The 25,721-nt window shown below is 37.3% G+C and overlaps 2 protein-coding genes across 4 annotated transcripts in view; both read right to left on the bottom strand.

Annotated features, from left to right (window-relative positions):
- The window catches only part of AGBL4 (AGBL carboxypeptidase 4), a 957,921-nt gene that overhangs the window by 367,291 nt on the left and 564,909 nt on the right, over nucleotides 1-25,721 (bottom strand). The gene's annotated exons all lie outside the window — the stretch shown is intronic.
- Nucleotides 1-25,721, bottom strand: part of BEND5 (BEN domain containing 5) — a 32,600-nt gene that overhangs the window by 3,945 nt on the left and 2,934 nt on the right. The window contains exons 2-5 of one of the 3 annotated variants that reach the window (XM_075037071.1): nucleotides 13,903-14,036; nucleotides 11,828-12,197; nucleotides 5,448-5,596; nucleotides 730-943 (exon numbers count right to left, since the gene is read on the bottom strand). In XM_075037071.1, the coding sequence (XP_074893172.1) occupies nucleotides 730-943; nucleotides 5,448-5,596; nucleotides 11,828-12,197; nucleotides 13,903-14,036 (867 nt within the window). Of the gene's footprint in view, nucleotides 1-729; nucleotides 944-5,447; nucleotides 5,597-11,821; nucleotides 12,198-13,902; nucleotides 14,037-25,721 lie in introns of all 3 variants that reach the window. The other 2 variants (XM_075037070.1, XM_075037072.1) reach the window with 2 other exon arrangements.

Genomic DNA, 25,721 nt, shown 5'->3' on the forward strand with positions numbered 1-25,721 from the left:
GAGACAGAAATAAATGCAAAACACAAGCACGATGATACAAAGGGACTGCAATTCACTATTCATTTTAAATAAAGGAGAAGGCCTTCTCTCTCTCAAAGTACTACATATATGGACTCAGGCTTGCAGTTACTGAAAGTGTCATTGAAATTTTTCCTGCCAGATAGGTCAACGATTTACACTTCCTGTTCAAATTCCAATTCAAGTGCAACAATTAATTTTTACTATTTCCATTTTCTCCACTTAAAAGGGTAAAACTATTCTTTCTTGCCTTTGAAGGTATGCATATTTTTATAGTCACAGTTATAATGGTTTCTGTGCCTCATGCCAGAGTTGGTTATGTTCTGGATGAAAGAATGTGGTAAAGCTACTCTCAGGCTTGTTAAAAGGAATATATGCATTTTAAAAAATCATTATGTTATAAATGAATTCCAGAACAACGTGTTGTTCTCCAGGCTCAGAGTCCTGTCCTGCAAGTGGTTTAAAGTGATGATCTTCTTGAACCTTACTGAAGTCAATGTACAACTCTTCAGCTGTGAAGGCCTGCACTGTCCACAGCTATTGCAATGTGTTTTACTTTTCCTGGATATGTATGCACTTCACAATGCAATAGCAATTAGAATTACAGTTTTTAATCAGTTAATTTTATATGAGCTGAAAAGAAGCATCTTTCAACTCGGTGATTAATGGTTAAACTCCAAAGCAGGAAGCAAAAGTTTTCAAATAACCTACCTCTGACAATGCTTAATTTGTGAGGTGAGAGAGGTGGCTTGGGAACGGCATCTTTCTTTTTTTTGGTTGCAACTCCTGTGACACTTCTGTTCTTGAGAACATCTGTTCCCCAAATCATAACCGCTAGATTTTTTGTATACTTTGAATCTCCTTGTGTTACTTGCAGCTGGTGCCATTTCTCCTCATCTACCCAAATTCCACTGCCAAGATGGACCTAGAAGGTAGTAATAATAACAACTTATCTATGGTATGTAGCACACAACAGTATCCAAGTGCTGTAGGAACATTAATATTAGGTACTATAATAACAGTAATTAGGGCTTAATAAATCCATTTTGCCTAATTCTGAAACTTCTCCAACTTTGTGGGTCAGGGAGTTCAAGTCAACCTCTTGTATAATAAAGTTCCTTTTTGTATTCAGTTCTTACTCTCTACTTCCCCCCGACCCCGCATAGCCTATCTCCTGAAAGACTATGGTCAGGAACAGAGATACAAGAAGGAAACGGTAAACACAACCAATATTACAGAGGTATGCACAGCACATAAACCAAGCAGTTGCACCAGCCTAACTCAGGAGCAAGATGAAACATTGTCTTTAATATGCAAGCTTCCCTTTGGCTGAAACAGACTTTACCCAAAGCATATTTCGGAGGCAGTAGAGGGAAACAGTTCCTAAGTCGTACCCTGTACCTGTTTGCAAATTCAGCCTGATTGTTTAAAGTAACTAGAAGGGGAGAAGGGATTTTGAGAGCTCCCATTTCAATATAAGCCAAGAGAATTCGGAAGCTTTGTAAAACTTCCTATTCTATCAAGAAGTTTGCCTATCATGTACGATCAGCCTATTCAGGTGAATACTGTTTTGCGGCAAGGAAATGACCCATTGCTACAACATCATAAACTTTCCATTATCCAGACAATGGGGAGTAGAGATACTTCATTGAAGTAGTAAACCAGGGTAATATGGGTACTGGGAAATGCAGTGTGAAGCCACTGCAGAGTCTCTAAAAGGAAGCTGCTTGAGTCTAGCTGTGCTTATTAGTCTTGCTCAGCATTGACTACGCTGTGTTGACTCCCACAGAGCTACGTAGTATCCCTACCCCAGACTTAAGATGAACGCAGGACGAGATTCTGAGTACCCTCCTTAGGCTCCCACTAAGCACGTTGGAGCCGATACTCCTGATAACCAGGACACCATCAAGCAACAGCAAGGAAAGTAACTTCACTAGTAACCAGCACAGGTCTGACGTGAGTGCAACCAGGATGCAAACAATGGCCCTGTGCGGAACCACGGAGAACACTTTGTACCTCGTATGTCTATGCCCCTAATTCCTGCAGTACAGTGCAGACACCTGAACCACCTCTGCACACAGAAAGCTTCGTTCGCATAGTGATGAACTTCATTTGGTTGGACCCACACTTGCTTATCATCCATAACAAGCTAATGTGTGACCTAGCTATTCTAATTACTGGTAAGAGTTCACTGCACCGGTAAGGAACAAGATAGAAGTTGCTTTCAGATAATCTGTAAAAGTGCAAAATACCAAAAATATGTATCAATTGGATTGTTATATCCAAAATTTAGGTTTCATAAGATCTGAACAAATGGAAGTTCTTTCTGCAACACTAACACTTTAATAAAAGCTTATTGCCTCCTCACGGTTAAAAAAAAAATCCTGTGAACAAAATTCTATGGCAAAACTATATTAGGAGACTCTGTTTGCCTTAACTGTTTTGCTCTTAGTTTTTTGTGGTTTTACTCCTTTCATGTGGCATTACATAAACTGTGCCTGCTACCCATACATATCTGAACAGTATCACATAAATCCCATTAAATGCAATGAAAATTGGACAAAGCTACTGTAAAATTTTATATACCCGTAATTTTACTGTCTGTATTCAACCAAATACCATTTTTCCTTTAAATGGAAACCTGCTTTAATTATTAATGAGGGCTATAACCCACAGAAATTTTTTATTTTGACAGCATCCTTCAAAAGCAACTTGTTGTTTAAAAACTTAAATAGAAAAATATGAATGGTTTGGCTACCAGCTACATTATAAAAAACAAATGAAAAGTCTAACTTCCTTAAAGTATAAAACCATAAAGCAAGCTGCCTCTCCTGCAGAATCTTCTACACTAAAGGCATTCTAAGAAGCTTTTCACAAGTCTGCATGGTATTTAGATTTTGTAATGGACAGAAACGGAACTAGTAATAACCACAACATGAACACCCCTTTTTTCTCTTCCTTCTCTGTTGTCGAGCCTCTTCATAATTGCTTTAAAAAAAAAAATTCACACTCTTTTGGTGCTCTCTACATATTTTGTAAGACAACTTCAATCAGAGTGAGCAGTCTGCCCTCAGAAAACCATCACATTAGTTACATTTCATACTTCTGTTACATACTTCTGTTTTGATCTTGGAAAAGTTATCTGTAAAAATGAGTGTAAGTCACTTAGAAAATAACTAAGATTAGGAATGTTGTGACATGCCGAATTTTGGATGCCTGCTGTATTTGATCAAAAATCTGATTCCCCTCTGCCAAAATTAGGGTTTGTCTTTGCTAAAGATTGTTTAGTCTCTTAAGCTACTACATTATTCATTAGCTTTAAGTTACTTAAAAGAAAACAACAAGTTACAGCAAGTATTTTTAATATTTATGTTTCAGACAGATCACCTCTTCTTTGAGCATGCTTCATTTATTAAAAAAATGATCACTGGTATGAAACACCTATGGTAACAGCAACTACGTGACAGACAGCCACAGACACAGAAATCTTATGTCTCCCTTTTTCTATTTCTAGCACTGTTACGGCAAGGAATTTAATCTGTCCATGTCTCAGTTTACCTCTCCGTAAAACAGGCTCAGTACTGTTTCCTATTACCCCCAAAGCTATGGGAAGCTTACTGTACTCCAGATTCAGAAGCCATTTCCTTCTTCCTGGAAGAGCTGCCCCATGGGCCAGACCCTTGGCTTGATGAAATCAATGGGAACTTTACCCCCAGTTTCAGCAAATGCAGGACCAACCTTCAAGCACAATGCAACAGAAACAACAGCAAATTCAAAGCAATGCTTACCATCGTAGCTGTACTAACATGTGCAATATATCAAAAATGTATCTCAGAAGATGAACTCTTTTCTTTTTCCTTCTTTTTTTTTTTTCCTTCTTCTTTTCTTTTCTTTAAATGAATGCCATAGGCTCTTTTTCAGTAACTCTGTTCTCCCTCTGGAGTGGAGAGATTTATCTGCTTTGAAAGAATCCTACTAAGATCAAATCCAATGCCACAAAGGGCAAGACTTCTAAAAAAGTATTTCAACTACTCTAGTGGTGCATGTCAATAAAGGAATAATGAAAAAAAGGCATAAAGAAGAAAACCTGAAAAAACCACCCTCCAACACTCTAAATACATTATTACTTCACATTTCTGGCATGTGAGCTGGCTGAAGTCCCAGTAAATAGGCAAACTTAAAGAAAAACCAAAATTACAAAAAGAAAGTTAAAGAGATATCTGTTAAGACAGAGAAAACTTCAGCAACAGAAGTGCCAAGAAGCTGGCAGAAGAAATAAAGGTGCGGGAAAAGCTGCATACAAATAGTAAAGGATGTGCCCTATCCCACAGACTTTAAGCGGGAAAAAAAGGGGGTAAACCAAACTCTCACAGTAATATATGCAAAGTTTTCAGTGCACAAATATACAAGCAAATGACATATGTTAAATATATTAGGCAAGAAAAGCTATCTGAACCAAATACTTGTCAAACTGCCAAGATTATACTATTTTTCAGATACATTTTGTCCTCAACAATTATGTCAAATACATCATCAAGAATGATAGACGCTTGTGCAGTCAATCTTGTAACACAAATCTTAAAATGTAGTATTTCATGCTATTCCATCAGTAATTACACTGTAAGCCAAAGCTGAAGTGGAGGTTTCCTCATTAAAGGTTCCCACATTATGGTACCAAATGCATACATATCCTAAGAAACAGGATCTGCATAGGCAATTCTGAAGGACATCGGGTTTTGTAAAAGAAAAACAATGTTCATTTAATGATAATGGCAACAGCTATAAAAGCAGGTCTTGGTAGATAAGTGGACAATGTGTTAAACATGCTGAAGTCTGAAAGGCTGTAAGTCAGGTTCTGGCAAACTGTAGCTAGATGGTATTTCACCAGCTTCCTAAGGAAAGTAGCACTACATCAGCTCAACTCAGTGGCAATGCTCCTACCAGATTCAAGGGAGTCCATTTTCATTCCAGGGTTCATAATTATCTACTGGACTCCAACCAAAACATGAAGGCTTCTCTGCGATATGACTACAGCACATTAAAAAACATTAAAGACCTTTTAGGAAAAAGTATTTCTGTTAAATAGACTAATGTAACTTTATAATGTGGGTTGCTGACTTTGGTCTATATTCGGTGGATTTATGTATGTCACCAATTGAAGGAAGACTATGCCAATTTGCTTGTGCATAAATATTTAATAATTACATTCCTTGTATTGCACAGCATTCAATGCTCTCATCACTGAGAATAATTTTCTATGCTGTTCACATTTGTGTAATTTCATAATTTTCCTCAGCATACCTTTAGGAAAACTCAGGAAGTTTGTACAAGCAGCTACCATGCAAAACCCCCGAGATCATGAAAATTCCACAATAAAATCACCTGATGGACATTTACAAGTTATTCATGCTATATTTAATTTAAAATACCTTTCCATTCTCGAGAATATACTTGTCCATTACTGGAACAGGGGCAGGATAGTACGTTGATGTATTTGCTTCCTCACTGAAGGTCTTCTGTACCTCAGGTTCGGGCTCAATTGATTCTGATTTTACTTTTTCAAGCTCAATGGCAGGTCCTAGACAGTTAAGAAAAGAGAGCTGTCTGCTATCCCAGAGAACATGAAATCAATCACTTCATCACGCATGGTTAACATAAAATAACACATTAGTCATGTTCATTTTAAAGTTAGGAAGAGTCTAAACCAAAATCTTACTTCTGAATGTCAATAAGTAAGAGCAGGATAAGTAACTCTGCTTTATAAACATTAAAATGTTTAATTTTAATTTAAATGTTTAATTTTAGTCTTAAAGCATATGGGCAATTATAGGTACGGGTAAGATAGCTTCAACACACGCTATGGAAATTATGTTAAAATGACGCTGACATTATAAACCAAAAGCAACAATAGTAATTCTTCAAATAAGAATTACTATATAGTTGCATAGAAACCTGCAAAATTTACTGTGATAATTATACAAATTACCCATATAGAATTACAAATTTTATAGAAATTTGAAATCTCTTTAGATATAACAGGCATATATTAAAAATAGTGAGGATCTACAGAAATGCTACAAAGCAAACAGGCTTAGGCTACTTATGCTAAAGTATCATGCATAGGAAAAGTATCCAGGGTTAAAAAAAACCCACATAAATTAGAATTTTGATTGTCCAATCCATCCAATACACTGATTTTTATTTTTAATGTAATCAACAAAAATTAAGCACAGATTAAACAGAATACGACTAAGCATATGCTTGAGGCTTCAAAGGAGGATAATTATTTTGTCAGTCATCAACTTTTCTTGTCCAGATCAAATTAATAAAAAGTGTTCCTAAAAAGAAGAACAAAATAAAATAATTTGTGAACTGGATTTCATTATTCCATTCATTACAGCGGTAACACCAGAAGTCTAGGAACAGGCTATGGTCCCAAGCCTATCATTGTCTCTGGTGTCTGTCTCTAGGATCACAAGAAGCTCCAGCAGTCACTGAAGTTCCACGCAGGGACGGTGGTTCGTTAACACAGCAAGGTTGCCAGCTTAGACCCTGGACACCACAGTAATCAGCCACTTCCATGAACTATGAAGATAAACTCACCCACTTGTAAGAACTATATTGTACCAGGCTGGTGCCGAGAGCGCTGCAGCACTCTGTAGCCCAACCTTGACATCTTCAACAAACGACAATTCAACAATCAGGTCACCATCACGGTTCAGCATCCTTCCTCAGTGTTTGTGCACACAGACCAAGGCCTGAATTGATCTAACTCTGCAAGTCAAGCTGGCACCAGAACTCATGTCTCGAGTCATGTATCTTAAACAGTTCCTGTACCTGGAACAAGCAAAGCATTCATTCCTCCTACTTTGTGTGCTTTCATTTAGATTATTTTACAGTGATATCAGCATTTCCTCCAATGTCAGCCTTTGATATTTATCCTATAGCTTATTCTATACCTACATAGCTAGCTAAATGTTCTCAGCTGACTGCTACTTGACGCTCAGCAACAACTAGAAGTTGTATCCGCAACTCAGGCATTCCTATACTGCAGTGCCACCAAAAGCGTCTTAAGACCCATATGCAATGCAAGCATGGTGCAGAGAAATCACAAAAAACATACTGTTTATATTATAATTTCACAGTAATCTTAGTAAGCACCTCTAATACCATGCATATACAATAGTACAGCCAAGACAAACTAAACTTTCTGAACTTGAGACTGCTAAACTGATTCAGATCAAGGGAAAGACCTGGATTGATTAAGCCACCCAAAGCCTGCACACATCTCAGGGTAGGCACCCCTGAACAAGCAGATGCAGTAACATAATTGCCAGTGTGAACTTAAAAAGTGACCTTTTAGCTGTTACTTTAAGAACACATTCTTCAACAAAGTGCTACCTTGAGTCGTCTTATACTTTGAAAGTCACTTTGAGGAAGATACCCAAGTACAACCACCTTCTTCCTAGAAGGAAATGTTCTCAGTTTAAACACTTTTACTAGTTGCTATTTAGAAGTCTTTCACTGTTTTGTTTATAGTCATATACTGACATAGCTGGGGTCTGGTTTCCAGAGTTGCCCAAGAAAAACAGCTGATTAAAGTCCACAATAACCATAGGTCTAAGAGGTCAGAAGAACCTCTATTGCAATTCAAGCTTTACCGCTCACTTAAAAGTCACCAACAGAAAGCCTTTAAAAGGTCTTCTCTTATATTCTACTATATTCTACTTTTTTTCTTCCCAAACAGAAATCTGCCTCAAACTAGGTAATCTTCACAGCTACTTTCACCATCTACTAAAGACTGCATTTTCAACCTGGCATGTTGTGAATTAGACATGTAGCCTGCATTACTGCCTTGCTGCTAATGGCAGTTGTGTGCCCAATTTACCACACACCACACTCTGAAAGTTTCTTCTCTCTGTAGCTCTCATGCTCTGTGTCTTATTTTAAAGATGATCAAAGATATATGCCACTATCTAAAGGCTTAACAATGATAATACTTACGTAATAAGGATCGTAAAAAAAAATAAAGACAATTCTTCAGAATGCAAAAAGGAAACAAATGTTTTATTGCAAAATCTTTCTCCTGACTGTAAAGTTTCCACAATACCTGAGAGGCCAGCAACTTCAAATTCAGGGTGAAGAGGTAGAAGGCTTCCCTGCATCACCTCTTTTCCTCAAAAACGCATCTTAGGCTATGCGCTACTCAAAAATTAGTAAATAAGCCAAAATAAATTAACTGATAAAGTGGTCAGTATATATTTGTAAGCAGCAAGCTGTTTTTCTACATGGTCTACCAGAATTTGAACGAAAACAACAGAAGTCTGAGAAGCAGTAATGTTATATATATATAGTACTTCACGTACTTGTAGTTGACAGAAACCCTGGACTTTTTTTTACATCAAAAAGCCAAAGGAATCTGGAACAGCTGAATAATAGTAATTCCTTACACGTGGTAAAACACAAATATCATTTCATTCTCCCTATTCTGGTGTCAGTCCCAAGACACTGTAAACTGGATCACTGGAATTAAACTGGGATTAAAAATAACCACCTGAGAGACTGCATGTGTTGATGAATGAATGTTTATGAATGAAAGTGAATATACTCCCTGACTTTAGAGCAACACTAATTCTTAGCAATACAACATGAAAATGCAGTATTTATCAGGGAGAGAACAACACCCAAACATTATCCCTGGTACAACTTCACTACTTCTGGCCATATATGACCATAGTAAACTGCATAGATCTTACCCTGGAGTCAACTATTTTTTTTTTTTTTTTAGAAGTTATTGAAATTCTTATCTTTTGCAATCCAAGGACTATTTAAAATTAGGCCTACAGGGAAGAGTCAGCGATTTAATTCTCTAAATCACCTTACTCTCTATTGATAAAAACAGGGCAAATTAGCGTGTTTTCAGATGCAACAGAACAAAGATAAACTGAAAAGGCCTACGATCGCATGGCTTCCTGATCCCAAAGTAGGCAAGGGAAAAGAGGTTTTGGCTGCACACATTATTCCAGGAGCTCAGATGAGGGATACCATAACCTCTTCCATGACAGTCATCACCGTCCCCCACTGCTTTGGTCCCTAGAGCCCTGGTCAAACCTGTCTCCTCCAGGAAGGGATCTGTTGGGCAACAGTGCATCAAAATCATAAAGAAGCTTCAGTATATCCCCACGGATCAGTACTGATTTCACTACAGTCGTTTGTCACATCTGCTTTCAAGGTTCTTCTAAAACCACGAGCAATTCAGGGTCACCATGTGGAAGATTAAGAACCTCACTCTTCCCACGGGAGTGGCTCAAGTTTAGTAGCAGAGATGAAGGCCTAGGTCTAAAGCAGAATACGTTGACTTCTAGCTGCTCACTGAAATCAACATGTTGATGGGAAATTAGGAGACTGAATTTTAGCTCAAGAGGCTGTTCTATATTTGATCTGCAAGTTTAAAATGGCAACAGGCACGCGTTTCCCACAGCTGCAATTCATCAGCACAAAACAGCTGTCACATCATGCAAAGAAATCAGAAGTCTCTAAGGTGAAACAGAAATGCAATTAGTTTGCATTAAGTCCAGCCTGCTAGAAGTGCAGCATAACATAAATTACATGTAATTTGAAACTCTAAGTTTAAGAGATCGCTGCAACAACTGAAGATGAATTCAGGATGTAATCTATTTTCTCAACAATTTTCACAGATTATTCATATATCCAAATATACCTCATTTATAAGCTGGAAAAGTAAGGAAGACTAAAGAAGTCTTTACGTATCTATTTCTTGATTAAAAGTAGCACTTCTTCATACTGTCATCAGATTCCCTAATCTATAATTTGCTGAAGTTGTCTCCCTTTCTAATAATTCATAAATTTTGTACTGATCTTCCTAGAATCTGGTTGTGTCTCTACCGTGAATGAGGATACAAGAAAAGGCAAGAGTTATCAGTGGTTAATCAACCAAGTGTTAGGAAACACACACCCTGTGAAGGACACAGTCCATAGGGCCAAATTCTACCTTTGTCAACCATGAAAAGTTCCATACAAGTAATAACAACAAGGGATTTTTTTGGAAGTTAACTATAATTTGTATTTGTCCAGGTATGTGATTAAATTAAAAGAACTTGTTTTCAATGTAATTGAGACTTATTTTCACTTGTCAAGCAGGTACCGGACTGAACCAATGGAAATTCAAGCCCAGTATTTAAAGAAGACTCAGCATTTTTTCCAAAAGGGTTTTTTTTTCTTCTCTTTTTCTTCCAAGCTTTCTTGATTCGGCTCAAGTGAAAAAAAATGCATCCCTTCTTTCTTAAAGTGAAAGAAACAAGACAGAATTCAGAAGCTGTTGTCATTTCATTGCTGGTCTCACCACTCAAACTGCTGTCAAGACTACCAACTAAATTGGTATTTTACGCTGTTCAGCCCCATTGCCTACTAACATCTGGCTGGTGCTCCATTGACATAAATTCCAGCTAACTACTTGCAGATGAAGAAACATCTTTCCATCCAAGGAAAATTTTAGAAAGCTCGGTGGAATCTACTGCCAACCACATAGTGTTTTTCAGATTGTGGAAACCTTGCCTATTTAGTTTTATTAAAAAACTTAACTAGAATGTTTATAATAAGTAATGACACTTTAATTATGCACAGTGTAACAATGATGAGCATTCACAATCAAACACTCAGTTTAAATCGTCAGATGCTACTTCCAAGAACCTGGCTCCAAACTTGCGGGCACACCTTAACACATGCTACAGCACAGGCACATGCTCTCTCAGGTTCAGGTTTGTATGTGAATGTAACTCAGACCCACATGCAAATTGCATGCACTCGTTCCAGTCAAGTAGAAGAGCCAATATCCAATTTACATGCAAAAATTAAGTTTCCAAATACACAAAGGCAGACATAAGAAACAGCATGCTAAGTTTGGATGCACAAATTTTAACCAAGTTTCAGTCACCGAGCAAATCTTCCAACACAGCAGTACCACATTCTAATAGCAAATAAATATCAAATTAGTAAAATATTTGAAGGTATTCCAAGGGTACCATCTTCAATGAAAAGGATGAACTTTTTATTTTGTCTTTTTTTCCCATTTATTCCAACATAATGGTTGAATAATTGTTATAAACCAAAACAAATGAGCAATTGACTAAAGATATTTAAAATTTAAATCCAAATTACACAAACCTGCATTTTGTAACAAATGTTGATAAACGGGACACTAATATAAAAAGTTTTTTTAATTAGTCTTTAACAATCCATTATTTTTCAAGTAGCATGGCTGTTTAAAGCCACTGCTAAGAAGTTCAGGAATATATCACATTCTAATGAGCTACTAATGGGAAGAGAGGGCAGAAAATGGAAGGTAACACAGTCACTTACATAACAATAACCAAAATCCCTAACTGAAAAGAATAAAATAGTTTTAGCCCAAATATTCATTCCACTGCCTTTTCTTTCTTCTTTCTTTTCTTTTTAAACTGGAACATATTGGTATATTTTGCAGATGACGCTTTATTATCTTTTTCAGCATATACTGGAAGGTCAGAGACTCTTTAAAATACAGCTGCTTAAAATGGAACTCTGATTCAACCATACCAGCACAAAGACCTCTACTATCATTAAAGAAAAACCCAGACGTACATAGCATACAAATTCGACACATGTTGTACAGCCAGAGTAGAAAACCCTTTTAACATTCAATGTCCAGTTTAACAACCACTGCTATTCTTCAAATATGTTTCCGTTACTATTGATCACACTTGCAAAATTCATTAAACTAGTCCCATTTAAGTCCGGCACTTACCACTACCTAGTCTTAGAAGCAGTACATCCTGGAGTCTCCTGTTCAAGTCTCTGAGCTCTTTCATTTCTGACACGAGTGCCCCATACTCCTTTAGCTTCTTTGCCTGTTGCACAAGCTGTCTCCGCGTTCTCTCAAGCTCCTGTTGAATGTGTCTCATTTCTTCTTGTTGCTGTTGGTAACTCCTCAGCAATTCTTCATACAGAATCCGAGGAACTACAGCATCGTCCATGTTGTTCATGCCTTCCGAAGTCTCCATAAAAGCCTCCTCAGGGCTGGAAGTATTACTGAGACTCATCCCATTCTGTTTTTCAAGGCGAGCAACAACTGCTTCAATGCTTTTGTGTGTACCTTCACTTTGTTTCCTCCCATCTTGTCTCTGCGTGTTACAATAAAAAATAAATAAATTAGGAGAGCAGTAAGATGTAATAAAATTAGAATTCTACAGACTTGGGAACCGTTAATATTCTTATTTTCCAAAAAAAACAAGACAAAGTCTGCCTGCAAAAACGTTTTGCCTAACAGATTCTTGTGGATATACATCATAACTATCATGCATGCGTAATTCAGCTAAATGCATACACAAACTTCTGAGGCAGTTAAAGGCCTGCCTTTCTGCTTTTATGCAACACTTGCAAGCTCAGTGTATATAGGTCACTTAATTCCATATAGAAAGATAATTTCTTTTAAAAAAAAAAAAAAAAGTGGATCTGCATCTCTTTTCCTTTAAAGTTTACCGCTAACATTTAGATTTCTGAGAGCAATTGATTTTCTGATAAGTAAGAGAAAGAATCAACTATGTGCTACGTTTGTCACCTGTAATGACATCAGAGATGAAAGCAGTGTACCATAAAAAGCTGTTTTGTGAAGAGAGGGCTTGTCCTTCCCACACTTTGGGAGACAAAACCTTCTCTGACTATTCCTCTAGCACGTTCACCCAACTGCCTGATGCAAATGACTGAGTTAACACTATCAGCAAACACTGAAAGGGAACTGAAAACACAGAAGTTGGAGACAGAATGTATCATCCAGTCTCATCTCCCTCATCAACTGATTCCTTCTATATTAGTACTGCATTGCAGAGGTTTCATGTCCTTTGAACTCTCAGCAGAAATTTACCTTCAGTCGTCTGCACAAACCCTACAAATTAAAGCACACCTCTTTTCTGGGGCCTGGATAGTGGTATGAAAATGTGACAGTATGGGTAAAAGTCACTAAGTTTTATTGGACAAATATGGAAAAGGCATTTGAACTTCCAAGCAACTGCAAGGAAAGCAAATGTAGCTCATAGGTTAGAGACAAGAAGCTGACACTATCAATTCCCATACCACAATATCCATGAGTAATGTGGCAGAAAATGAGATTATTTGATGTCATGCCTGTTCCACGCATGTTTAAAAAAAGAAAAAAAAAAATGCTGGCCCACTATAAAGAAATGTACTAGTATCATTCCTGCAGCTGCAAAACACATGAAGCCACAGAGCAGTATTTTATTCTGAAGGTTGGCAGACTTTTAAAGAAATCATTTGATATCAAAAAGTAAATACATTTACATAGGGGGTTTCTGGCATCTGGAGCTAAAAAGGCAACTGGCAGTTATAATGGAAGGATGCAGTCCTTTCAATTTGTCTTCTCGCCCACTGCCGTAGTTGGGAAGTCTCAGAGCACCCCTTCCAATTCCAAACAAGCAGTGCGCAATAGGTCACAAGTGCCACCAAGAACAGCTGCTCGACATTCATGGAACTGGTGACTTTTAAAGCATTCTGGGCCACAGTAGAAGAGCATTGTTCCAAAAATCTCAAATGGCAATTAAACTGTGCAGACGGTATAAACAGGAAAATGTTCGATTGCATATAAATCAGGTTTTGAAAACTCGTACCCCACCCCCACACACACTTTAACCCAATTTCACCAAACACAGTGTTTTAAGGGGATCAAAAGCAGGCCTGGAATTCTTAAGCTATGACATCTGTATATGCCCCAAGCATCTCCAAAACAAAACAAAACAAAAAAAAAAGGAAAAAAAAAGAAAAAAGAAAAAAAAGAAAGGAAAAAAAAGAAAAAAAAAGGAAAGACTTCAGTACCTTACTGTGTCTAAGCTCCACATCTTCTTCCCCATAATCTGTAACCTCCCCAGCTTCTTCTACGTGATTGAGAGAGAGCTTGGGGATTTTAATTTTCTTCTGCATCACACTGTTCTCAAGGTCAGTTTTGTCCTCTAAAATGTATATTAAAAATAAAATTTTGTTATATTAATCAGTGTTCTTACTTCCAAATACTACATGACTTAGGCAAGACCAGTTAAAAAAAAAAAACAAAAAACAAAAACCAAAAATACTTCCCATGCTTCAATCCCCTCATAATACTATGATCAAATTAATCCATGGCGTAACTCAACTGATGCCCACTGACAATTCTAGAGTTTCAACAAGGGATCAATCTGGCCAAACACAAGAATAAATATTGTAAAATGCCAAACTAAATTCATGTGAGTGATCAAAAGTGTCAATGAGTAGCTTGTACTATCACTATAATAAGAGTTAAAGATGCTGTAAATAAAACAACTTTCTAAAAAACATCTGTATTGCGTTAAATTATGTTTACCAACAGTATTTTCATATTCGTAATCTGTTGCCGCAGTTCAAACTCTGCTTAGGTTTAAAGTGAAAATAAACTTGGTAATTCATCCTATACTCTAACCGTCATCTGTCAGCAGTACAGACCTATTTGCACACGCAGCAGATTCTGCTGTTCTGCAAAGAGCAGGGCTGGGAAAGGGGATGCCGCAGGACAGGTTAAAAGGGCATTACAGAAAAGTTGTGTATGGACCAAATCTGTAACGAAACTACTGTACAACCCCTATTTCATTAGTTAATGGTACTAATCCTTTTTCTTTAGATACACAAAGCCAATGAATGCTTAAATTAATCTTTGAATCTTAAAAAAAAATTGAAGTAAAATACTTTTAAGTCTGAAACATTCTAACACATCTCAAGATTAAATATTTCAAAACATTATTCTGAAAATAAGTTTGAAATACTTCAATATTCCTGAAAAGGTGCAGAGGGGACAGGGTATCAAGAGTGTAGTCTCCCCAAACGTGCCTGTGATCTGTAAAATCCCAGCAGAGCAGACAAGGTCTTAAAAGATTCACAAGCTTGGCTACCTGTTCAAGACACTGACAAGGAGAAATGCGTTTAAAGTGGTGTATTCGTACACTGAAATCTTATGAGTAAGAAAACACTTTGAGTCTTCTTATCCACCTGCAAACTGTGTTTCAAAGTGTCCGATGAATATTTTTGAAAGTGCCAATGAGGATGGCACTTGTGAGTACTTAGTTGCATTGACTTTTGCTTTCTCAAATTAGCATCTCTCCACAGGACCTCAAAATGGTTAGTGTTGACAGTGTAGAAAAGGGAAACAAAGGTAAATCACTGTTTAATGAGGAGCAAGGCATTCATTAGAAATGAATTACACAGATGAATGCAATTCATTTTGTTACAGATAGAAATGGATCTCTTGTAGGCAAATGGTGATATTACAGCCCAAGGCTATGTAAAGAGAATAGGCACAGAACATGCAGAATAACACATTAGGCAACCTGAAATGAAATGCAGATGGTAGCAATAAATAGTAAGACAGATGCAAAAAGAAACAGATAAACAACAAAAAACAGCTAGGCTTATTTTAGATCATTCTCCATTCCCCAGAGCATCACGGATGCTTATCCCAGTAAAACAAAAAGGCAATCCAACTGTTTCAGTTTTGAAAAATAAACCCCTACGTTTTCATTTATCTGGAAAACGTAGGTTCATCAGAAAAGTGAGATAACCCAATTCTACTGTCAGAGAGCAGAGAATAAAATAAAAGAGCCCTTCTTAGAAAAAAAATACAAATTTACAGACTAAAGGACAGGCTGATGGGTATTCGTATCTTCTTGGAAGGATAGAAATTTAAGAATAAATAAATCCACATTGAATAAAAAAACCAAAACAAACCCAACTTTTTCGGTGACTATATATTTGGGGGTATCCAATAGATTGAGGAATCATTTGCTAAAATATGTTCTCACAGTTCCTTAGAAGAAGAGCAGCACATGCATACTGCAGAGCCAGCTCCTCTAGAATGCTTTGCCAAACCATCTTCCACAGAACCTGCAGATGAACTCCTTCTACATTGAAAGAACGCAGATCAGTTTCTGTGCTCTGAAATAACCCTTGGCCTCACAACAAGATGGACACAATCCAATTACTTCACATAGTTAAAATTGTCTGCTGGCAACTAGCTGAGGTCACCAGTAGCCAGAACCCCACGCAAACTGGAAATGGACACTTGCCGTCCTTCCCATGCCCAGGGAAAAGCAAGTCTTGAAACACTGATGGAAAGGGGTCACAGAGGAGTAACTGCATGTGCAGACTACAGTGGAAGTTGGCAAATACTTTCCAACAAATAAAACAACGTTAAAATAAAATCAATTTCAAAGAACAGAAATAGTTATCTTTTGATTTTGGCTTTTTTATTCTTAAGTCAATTTATAAAGGTTAAGAACACATTTTATGCACTGAACAACAGAAATTAAAAAAACTACTTAGTTTGGGGTCAAAGAAAACTATGCAAATCATCTGAATTCTTCATTCTCTCCACTCCCCTCCCAATTTCTCAGTTTGCCTATGAAATTCATGTTTGCAAAACTTCACTGGTAGACGGAAGGTAAAAGTTTGTTTATATACCTCCTTACAAATGCTTAGTTTGTACATTGTTGCTGTGTAACCAATGTTTGGCAAATCTCTTCATTTGACTTTCTGATTTTACTGGTTATCCTGTAAATGAATCAGTATGTTAAAGAAATTAACTCTCTTCTCCCCACACAAAATTTGAAGAAACAACAGTGAAAATGAGTTTAAACTGAGTTAAAGCTCAGGAACTTTTAATTTAGTCAAGGAGCAAATAATTTTATGTTCCTCTGCCTTTCAACAACAATACATATAATATTTTCTTACATACGTTCTAGACTTTGTAGGCCTGTTTATACCTAACACAATTCATCCAGTGTGTTGGACATGAAAAGACCTTTTGTTTTTCTTTTTTTTTTTTTTTTTAAAAGTGCATTTCTAACCTCTGTTGTCTTCTGCATTAGCTGCAGATAAAGCCAGAAAAATCTCATTCTGAATTTGAGGCTAATGCTGGAGTACTGGCTCTTGTTCTGCAAATATTAATGGAATTTGGGAAGGGGAGGGAGGGAGAGAAAAGAGACCAGGGGGAGGGGGAGGAGAAACATGAATGTGCATTTAGAGCAGTTGTTCTTAGGACTCTCTGTCTGTTGTTGTGCCAGCCTACAAAAGACAGGTACAAAAGAAGAATCCAGCAAAAAGCAAAACACGCACAATTTTGAGCCAGAAGAAAACCAGGATATGAACCAAATGGCTGGGCAAGCTGCAATTCAGTGCCTGAAGCTACAGAACATGCTATGAGAGAGAAAGGCAGCCCTAGAAACATTGTAGCTCAGAGCCTCATTTTGTAAAGACCTGAACCATTTGTCTGGACTTTGTTTCCAGTCATTTAAACCTTGCTACAAGTTAAAAATTATACCTTCCCTTATGTGACTGTGATCAGATTGTCATGAAGTTGTGTCTATTGTTTTTCCTATGTATGGAATAAGTGGCTCAGTGATACTGGCTACAGAGAACTAGCACTTAACACGCCTAATTAGGTACTTGTAACAAAATACGCAGGGTAGAAGCACAATACAAGAGTGAACAGCATTGATTCTCTCTGTTCTTTAAGAAAGGACGTTCTGGAAGACACATGTAAATTAGGAAAAATTGCTTTTGTGCACAGTAGCCATAATGCCAGAGAACACAGTATTCTGTGATTTCATATACAGAATAAAGCATGCTGGAATAACTGCACCCCAGGAAAACGTCTGACCTGGGAGAGATCTTGCCAGTCAACTCCACAAGGTACTGAAGTACAGGGCTCAAAAGCCAGTGCACATGATAGCATCTCTCCCCATATGGCCACCTACCAAAGTTGTTCGGGTAGTAAGAAGGGAACTGCTGAGAAATTTCAGAACGGCTGGGAAGACATTTGGCCTCAACAGTGCTGAAAGAAAGAAAAGCCAAAAAAGCAACCCTGAATTAGAGAATCTGTATCAGCTAGCAAAGGATAAACTGTTCCTTGAATGTTTTCTTCAGTCAGGCCTTCGTTTCAGTGTCAGGATGGGTGGATCCAGGCCAAAAGGTAATAGCTTTAAGACTCAAGCAGCAGGGAACTGAGGCAGGCAAAGTGACTTCAACAGGGCAGGAAGCGACATGGTTAAATTCAAGCAGAAATATATTAGTGCTCTAAAATTGAAAACCCTATCATCGGATGTAGAATAAAACTATGGAAATCTCAAAGTCTCCTTAAAACATTCCTTACCTTCTAATTTAGAAGTAAGGTCTGAACAAACTAATCCCTTCAAAAAAATAGTTCAAATGCTGATTTTTTTTTTCCACCTTTGGAGAAAAAGCTGGAAAAATAGAGGAAGAGGGCTCCACACTCCAAATGGATGAGGGATGGCAGGTCTGGGATCAGTCCAAATAAGGGCCTTGGCAATGCTATAAATCTTACAGTAATAAAACGAAAGAACCTTGAGCAAAATTCATCCTTCCCCTAAGCCTTCAAAAAAATTCCAGCCCTTGTGAAAAGTGATATACTGACAGATGAAAAAATTTACCATCGCCCTTCCCATTTCCAGGCATATACCCAACACATATGGACAACACCTGTACAAGATTCCCCACACACTGCTGCATTGAACTGCTTTGCTACTGATTTAGCAACTGTAGTTGCTTCTACAGAGCAAATAACATTACCTACGTCTGCAGGTTTTGCATCAGTTGCAGTTCATGAAGACACTTATGAACCAAAGAAAAAACCCACAGCCAAAGGTGTACTTGGTGCTTCAAAGCAAATACACACACCAAGCATGACAAGGCATGGATTCCTAAGTGCCACTTAAACACAAATAAACAATAATCAATATTGCTGTGACTGAGAAGGAAAACAGCATGATATTACCAAAAAAAAAAAAAAAAAGCCACCTAGTTTATTTGAAACTGGAAAAAAAAAAATTATAAATTACTTTCTCAGCTAATTCAATGCAAATATTAAAGAAGGACTTTAACAGGAAGAACAGAAGAGATTTCAGAAAATGTAACGATCCTGCAGGCTCAGAAGATATTCAGGATACAGAGGAAGAAATACTTGTCTTATATAAAACAACTCTGAGCTAGTAATACTCTGAGATTAAGACCACTACCAAAGAAGAAAAAACTCCGAATGACAGTAACAGACAACACGGGATAACAAACAGCACTAGCAATGCAGAAGTTGTTTGAAGAGGACAGGTGCCACCAAACTTTATGCTAAAAGGAGGAGGTGTGTGCAGAAGAGGGGTCAACCAGGTGCTGGGACAGTCAATTCAGGATTTGGATAGTATAATTTACTATCTTGTTTTGCCCTTTTTTGCAGGTTAGAGGAGAGCTTTGTTGGAAGGACAGAGAAAAAGAGGATTACAGAAATGAACATAAGGCACAGTGAAAACACTACACGAACTATATTTAGTTGGACAGAAAGGTAAAGCTGGGTGTAAGCAACAAAAGAGATGAAGCGTAAGAGACAGCAAGAGTTCTGAGCTGGCAATGACAGAAAAGTTTATTCCCCCCTCCCCACCCTAAAATCAAGAGAAATGGACAAAAACAGTAGGAAAATATGCTGGGCCATCCTAAGCATAAGCTGAAAAAGATTTCTGCTAAGGATGTCAGAAAGGGAATCTGACAACAAATTTAAGTGAGAAAAGTTAGGAATAAAAAGATAGAACTGAGAGTTGCCATCACCCAGGCTAGTATCACTTCCCAAAAATTTACTAACTAAATAGTCCTGCAGCACTTCCCCAGAAAGAGAAAATGACAACAACACACAAACAAGTGACTAGAAGAATGTCTTCAGAGCAAAAAGAAGAGTGAGCAAAGAAGTCAGTGAAGAATAACATATCAAGTAACACTGTGACAGGCAAGGCCAATAAACACGTGAAGGTGAAGACATGCTCTTGAGGAACTGGCCAAAAAGGCTGTTAAATCTTGTGAAGTGAATTTCAATCAGGTGTAAAGAATAGGAAAGAGAGCGAAAATAATTCTTAATCAAATTGGGAAAAGGCAGGATAGAAAGGTCTTAAACTACCCCTTGACAGGTTTAGAGATGATGGGTAAGTAGGATGATGTGCCAGAAGCCTGAATCAAGACTGCTCACTGATGATGGAGAGAAAGCCACACCTGTTCTGTACAAAGGCACTAAAGAAGGAACAGAAAGATTAAGGAGCCAAACTCCTACAAAAGCAGAGGACAGATTATATAAACTACTTTTACCTCTTAAGTTCTGTCTGAAGTCCTACATCAAGACTGTCTCTCCCTCATTAATATTCAATAGAATAACACAAGTAAATTCACAGAGCATGGACCTGCTGCTGCTCTCACAAAAAACAAGCCTACCATGCCAGCAACTGAAGCAACAAATGTTGAGGTCTAAATGCACACTTTTTCCTCAGTGGTACAACAGAGAAATTCAGTTTAATACTGCTGGGAGTGAGTTATTGATACAGACCCCCATTTGTAGTCAAATTTCTAATGCACATGAAGACATTCAAATATTTTGTAACATTCTCCTTTTGCACATGTTCATTTATCAGCAGATTGTTTAGACTTACTGAGCACCAGCCCATACGTAAGTCAGACCTGTGCTGCAAGGAAAAAAAAAAAAATATATCTTCTTTCTCAATTTCCATTATTAATATGAAATCTATTTCTTAATTCAAAAGTTAATTATTTTTGAAGAGACTTTGTATTAACTAAAAGCAACATGGCTCAAAACTAATACAGCTAGAAATAATTATTATTCCTTTATTCTTTGTCAGCAAAACTCTCCCATTTAACTTCTAGTGGTTTTAGAAGAGTACTTGGCTGCAGTAGAAACCGATGGAGCTGGATGATCAAGTAAAGACAAGACATTACGCTGAGAAACAGGAAATCATGTTCTTTACAAGTCTGAGGACAGTTTTAATCCTGGATCCAATATTTACTTAAATAGTGACCTTGAATAACTCAACCTTTCCATCTTACTGTCCTCATCCAACCCACTGAAGTGTTGTGTGGATTTGTTAATATTTGTACAATACTCTGAACATGTCGAACACAAAGGATTATAGCTATTATGGAACAACTCTCTTAAGACTTTCTGAAACGAATACAATAATACAATATTATCATTTGTCCTGGTTTCAGCTGGGATAGAGTTAATTTTCTTCCTAGTAGCTGGTATAGTGTTATGTTTTGGATTTAATTAAAAAGAAGAAACCCTGAAAACAAGTAGGATGTTAAAATGCTATCCTTTAAATCTTTCCTCTGTACCTACATATGAAACTCAACTATGGGAATTATTTTTCAAAAGTTTGAACGTGATAAATATTTTATAAAAAACTATTTATAATAAAAGCTATTTCCTTCTTTAAAAGTTCAAAAGTTCATTTAAAGAGATCATCAATCTCAATGACAGCTACAATTTGTCAATCTGGCTGCCCTGACCAGTCAATCTGCATCATACTGTAAAATTATATTAGGACCAAACCCCGATTATGACTTCATGATCACAAAGGCCATAAAGCCATGGAGATATCGCCTACCAGCTATTCAGCAGATAAAGCAGATAAAGCAGCAGCCTACAGGGAACACTCCAGGAAGACTCCTCAACTATCTCTGCCCAGGGAATGAGCTTGCTAATGAAACAGTGGGTAGATTTATGCATTTTTTAGTTTACATACAAAAATTACAATGTGGTTCAGCCTCTACTATTTTTAAAGGGTTTCTTTTAAAAAAGCAAATAATTGACTGGCACTTAGGCAATCCACTGGAAAAAAAATGGTTTACTGTTAAATTATGAATACAAAAACATTAACTTACATTTTTCCCCTTTTCACTCCTCTGTGAATTTTAGCATATTTTAATTAGTAAGTGTTAGTTACCATAGCTACCATAACTATACTATCCTTGAAGTCAATTTTATTAAAATCCTGAAATGCATATTTTTACTGTATCGTTGTTAAGCTTATGCAACATATACAAGCATAAGCAGTGTTATTGCGGTGCAACATATGTACTAAGACCAAGAGAAATAACAACAGTGTGTGTCACCTGTATGACTTTATGTCATAAAAATAAATAAATAAATAAATAAGTGACTTCTGACTACTAGGGTGAAGCAAAAAGCAAATGTAACTGAGGAACAAGCAGGTCAGTTGAAAAGGGTTTAAGACCAAAAAACCCAATATATTTATTTCCTGAATAAGCACAGTGATACAGGAAAAGAGAAAACTAAATATAAGGGTAGAATCTTCTTGCACATATAAATCCCAGCTTTTTAATTCCTTGTTACTGCCACTTTATCCTGCTGATGACATATAACCATCACTATTACCATAAGGGTTACTCTAAGACACTACTTACCAGCCAGTTTTAAAAGTTCCAAAATTTTTTTGCTACTGCAATTTAAGCTTTGCACAAATGTGCCATATTAAGACTTCAATGTTGAACAAACAGAAATGACACACAAAAAAAACCAACAAAACTGTGCCTTTGTATAAGTCCTTCATACCTCAGATATGCTCCTACAGTAAAATTTAGAAGAAGGGGGGGGAACCCCACTCTTCATCTTAAAAGAGTTAAAAATAACCAGAAATGGATCAAACTCAAAAGGAGTGTGAACTTTAGCTGTAAATATTTTTTATTAATACCACCACACTTGCATTCAGGATTATATTTAAGAGTGTGATGTAGTTACTCTGTTACGCAGAATGATTTGGTGAACCTCTCCCTACAGCCAGATCTTTCACCTGGTAAAAAAGGCAACACACAGTAGCATGCCAGTTAAGTATCTGACAAAGTAGGCCATACACCTCAAATATCACAGCAGAAAGTTAAAAAAAAAAATTTAAAAAATCATATTTTGAACAAGGTTACTTCAGCACTGCCTAACCTGCTGGGCTTACTTTCTTTCAGTGACCGCAAGACCTGATGCACAGGTACAGCAGACAGATAGCACAGTTAGGAAGAGCTGGACTTGCTGCTCAAAGGCAGCGACACACAAGCTCATCCACAGGTATTCCAGAACTGTCCCAGGACAAAAAAACCCAAACAAACAAACAAACAAAAAAACCCCACCCACAAACAAACTAAAAATAGCCTGTGAGAAACCACTACCACCACTGGAAGGTTTCCTACAGCCTCCTCCTGGCACTTCCTTTACCCAGGGCAACACCTGGGATCACCCAAGAAGCAGTTGCAGGGGTTTTGATTTTTTTCCCTGGTGCCATTTCTCCCCACGTCCCTGTCACACACCATATGAGCTGCATATCACGATAGGGGACAGACCTAGAGCTTTCTAGGAACAAAGAAGTTAGCAAATGCTGTCCCTACCACAATAGTTCATTCAGTCCACAGATTGCCCTGGGAAAGGAAATGAGACATGTGGACTACACATGAACACAGGATGGAGCATGGGTACACAGCGACCACAGCTATGACCTGTTCTACCTCCCCAAGCTGTCTGAATAGCGCAAGGAGGAAAAAAATGCACAAAGCAGCACAAGACTACAGAAATACCAATAAAAGCTTTAAGTTAGTGTTGCACATCAAGACCACTTTCTGACTTAAATTTTGTATGCTCTTGATATAATCTAAGATCTCATCTTGTAAATTTTCACCTACTCCAGCAATTGACAAAGGGTCTTTCCTGCATTAGCTATCTGTAGCAAAGAAGCCTGCTTCAACTTCTTAGTGTGTATCCACTCTCAACCTTACTCAAAACTCAGCCCTAGAATTATTTAATTTAAAATTGTTCTGGGAACAGAGATTTTGCATGTTTCTGAAATACACAGCAAATTACTTCACCATGAGCTGTACAGGCTTTTTGAAGATTTTTTTAAATCACCTAATCTATTTTACTAAGACGGGAAGCACAACATTTTATAAAGGGGCAAGAAAGAAGATGAATGCATGCAGGTATTAACACATCTGCTGTGGCAGCTAGGGAATTGCTGTGAGAATCTGATGGAGATGCGTTTGTTACGATTGCGTGGGTGGGAAATGTTGAGGGCAGCAGCTAGAGAGAACAATTATTTACTGCAGTCAGTAAAGAATGCCTCAAATTAGAAGATAGTCACTATTAACTTGTTAACAAACATAGCCTGAAGTAGTGAACTTTTTAAAGTCCCTGAACCTCAGTTCATCCCACCTAACACTCATCACTTTGCAAAGCAAGAAAAGGCTCCAACAGGGTCATCTAAGGACCATGCTAGTTCCTTTAAGGTGCACATGCTTCTAGACAAAATTCTGCTAGTGACAAGTGTGAAAAAGTTGCAAGTGGCACACATAGTTCAAGAAGAGGGACCAGAAAAACAGCTTTTCAGCATTTTCAGAGGACAGAAAAGAAGAAAAAAGGAAGGGTGTGGATGATCAGAAAGACAGACTCAAAACTCCTCCTGAAAAACCCTCTACTATGTGTGTATTCTCAACAAGACAGACCAGTTAACATGCCACTTCAAAAAACCTGCTATACAGTGAAACTCTAGTCAGCTGAGCTATATTTTCCATTCAAGAGGAAAATAAAATTATTCCTTTATTACTACATAACATCAGTTGCCTGTTAACCAAACGTTGAACTTGTTACGGCACAAAACGTTCATTTTAGCATGCCTTCTATGGCTCGAAGGTCTAGAACTGTCTCGAGTTGGGGGTTAACCTTTCTGGTTTGAGTCTCTGGCTAACTTTTGAAAAAGTCAAAGGTTGCCAGACCAACTCATACCACCACTATCAGCAGTTCCCAATCATACGCACACAGACACAAGAAAAGCGTACAGCTTCTCAGAGTTCATCTATCACTCTGCTGTAGCACTACTACATATTACTTCTTACTGAAGTATGCAAAAGAAGACTATTTATCTCTTCAATATACCAAGACTCTCAGAATTACTTGATGTTCTGAGCATGCCCAGAACACTTGTCTTTTTTTTTTCTTTTGAATTTGTGATACCTTTATAGCACTGCTATCTCCTCTGCAGCAACAATAATATGCCTGACAAGTGTACGGGCTTCCAACCATCCCACCTAACACAAAGGATTAAAGAATTGCTTATAGACTCTCTCAAATATTTCATGAACTCTTCATACAACCAATGCTCCAAATAAAACTTGGTACTATGGGCATGAACACATACTTATCCCTGTGTGAACTCCTACTTTTCAAGGGTAAAAGCTTGACAAGTATCTAAATTTCTTTAAACATAACAGGAAAGGAAAACTCTTTTCAAAAGAAAAAAATCACGACTCTAATATGGGTCTTGTACCTGTGTTCCTTCTCTACTCCTTTTTTTTTAGGTCGCTAAAAAGGAAAACCAAGTGGATCTGTTTCTCAGACTATGATTAACTCCCACTGCGTGGACAGTGTTTGATCATGAAAATATATATAAATAGGTACAACTCTGCTTACTTGAGCAGCCTTGTTAAATCAGTGTAAGAAAATTGGGCACCATTCAAAGTGTAAGAGAATACTGTGCAGACTCAAAAAAAAAAGATTACTTTTCCCCCCCTTATTATTTTTTGTTGTTTGTTTAATTTAATACCTGTACCGTGACTTTAATCCTGAAATCTGTTCCTAATGGGGAATACTTGGACCAAAGCAGTAAATCCTTAAAGTCACCGATGTACTAATTTGTGCAGATAAGGGTTCCTTCAACAAATTCAAAACCAACTATGTATATTTTATATATAAAATCAACTCTAATTTACCTTACTACTAAGGTAGGCTGCAATCC

The sequence above is a fragment of the Buteo buteo genome, chromosome 10 (genome assembly GCF_964188355.1).
Source record: "Buteo buteo chromosome 10, bButBut1.hap1.1, whole genome shotgun sequence".
In the NCBI taxonomy this organism is placed as follows: domain Eukaryota; kingdom Metazoa; phylum Chordata; class Aves; order Accipitriformes; family Accipitridae; genus Buteo; species Buteo buteo.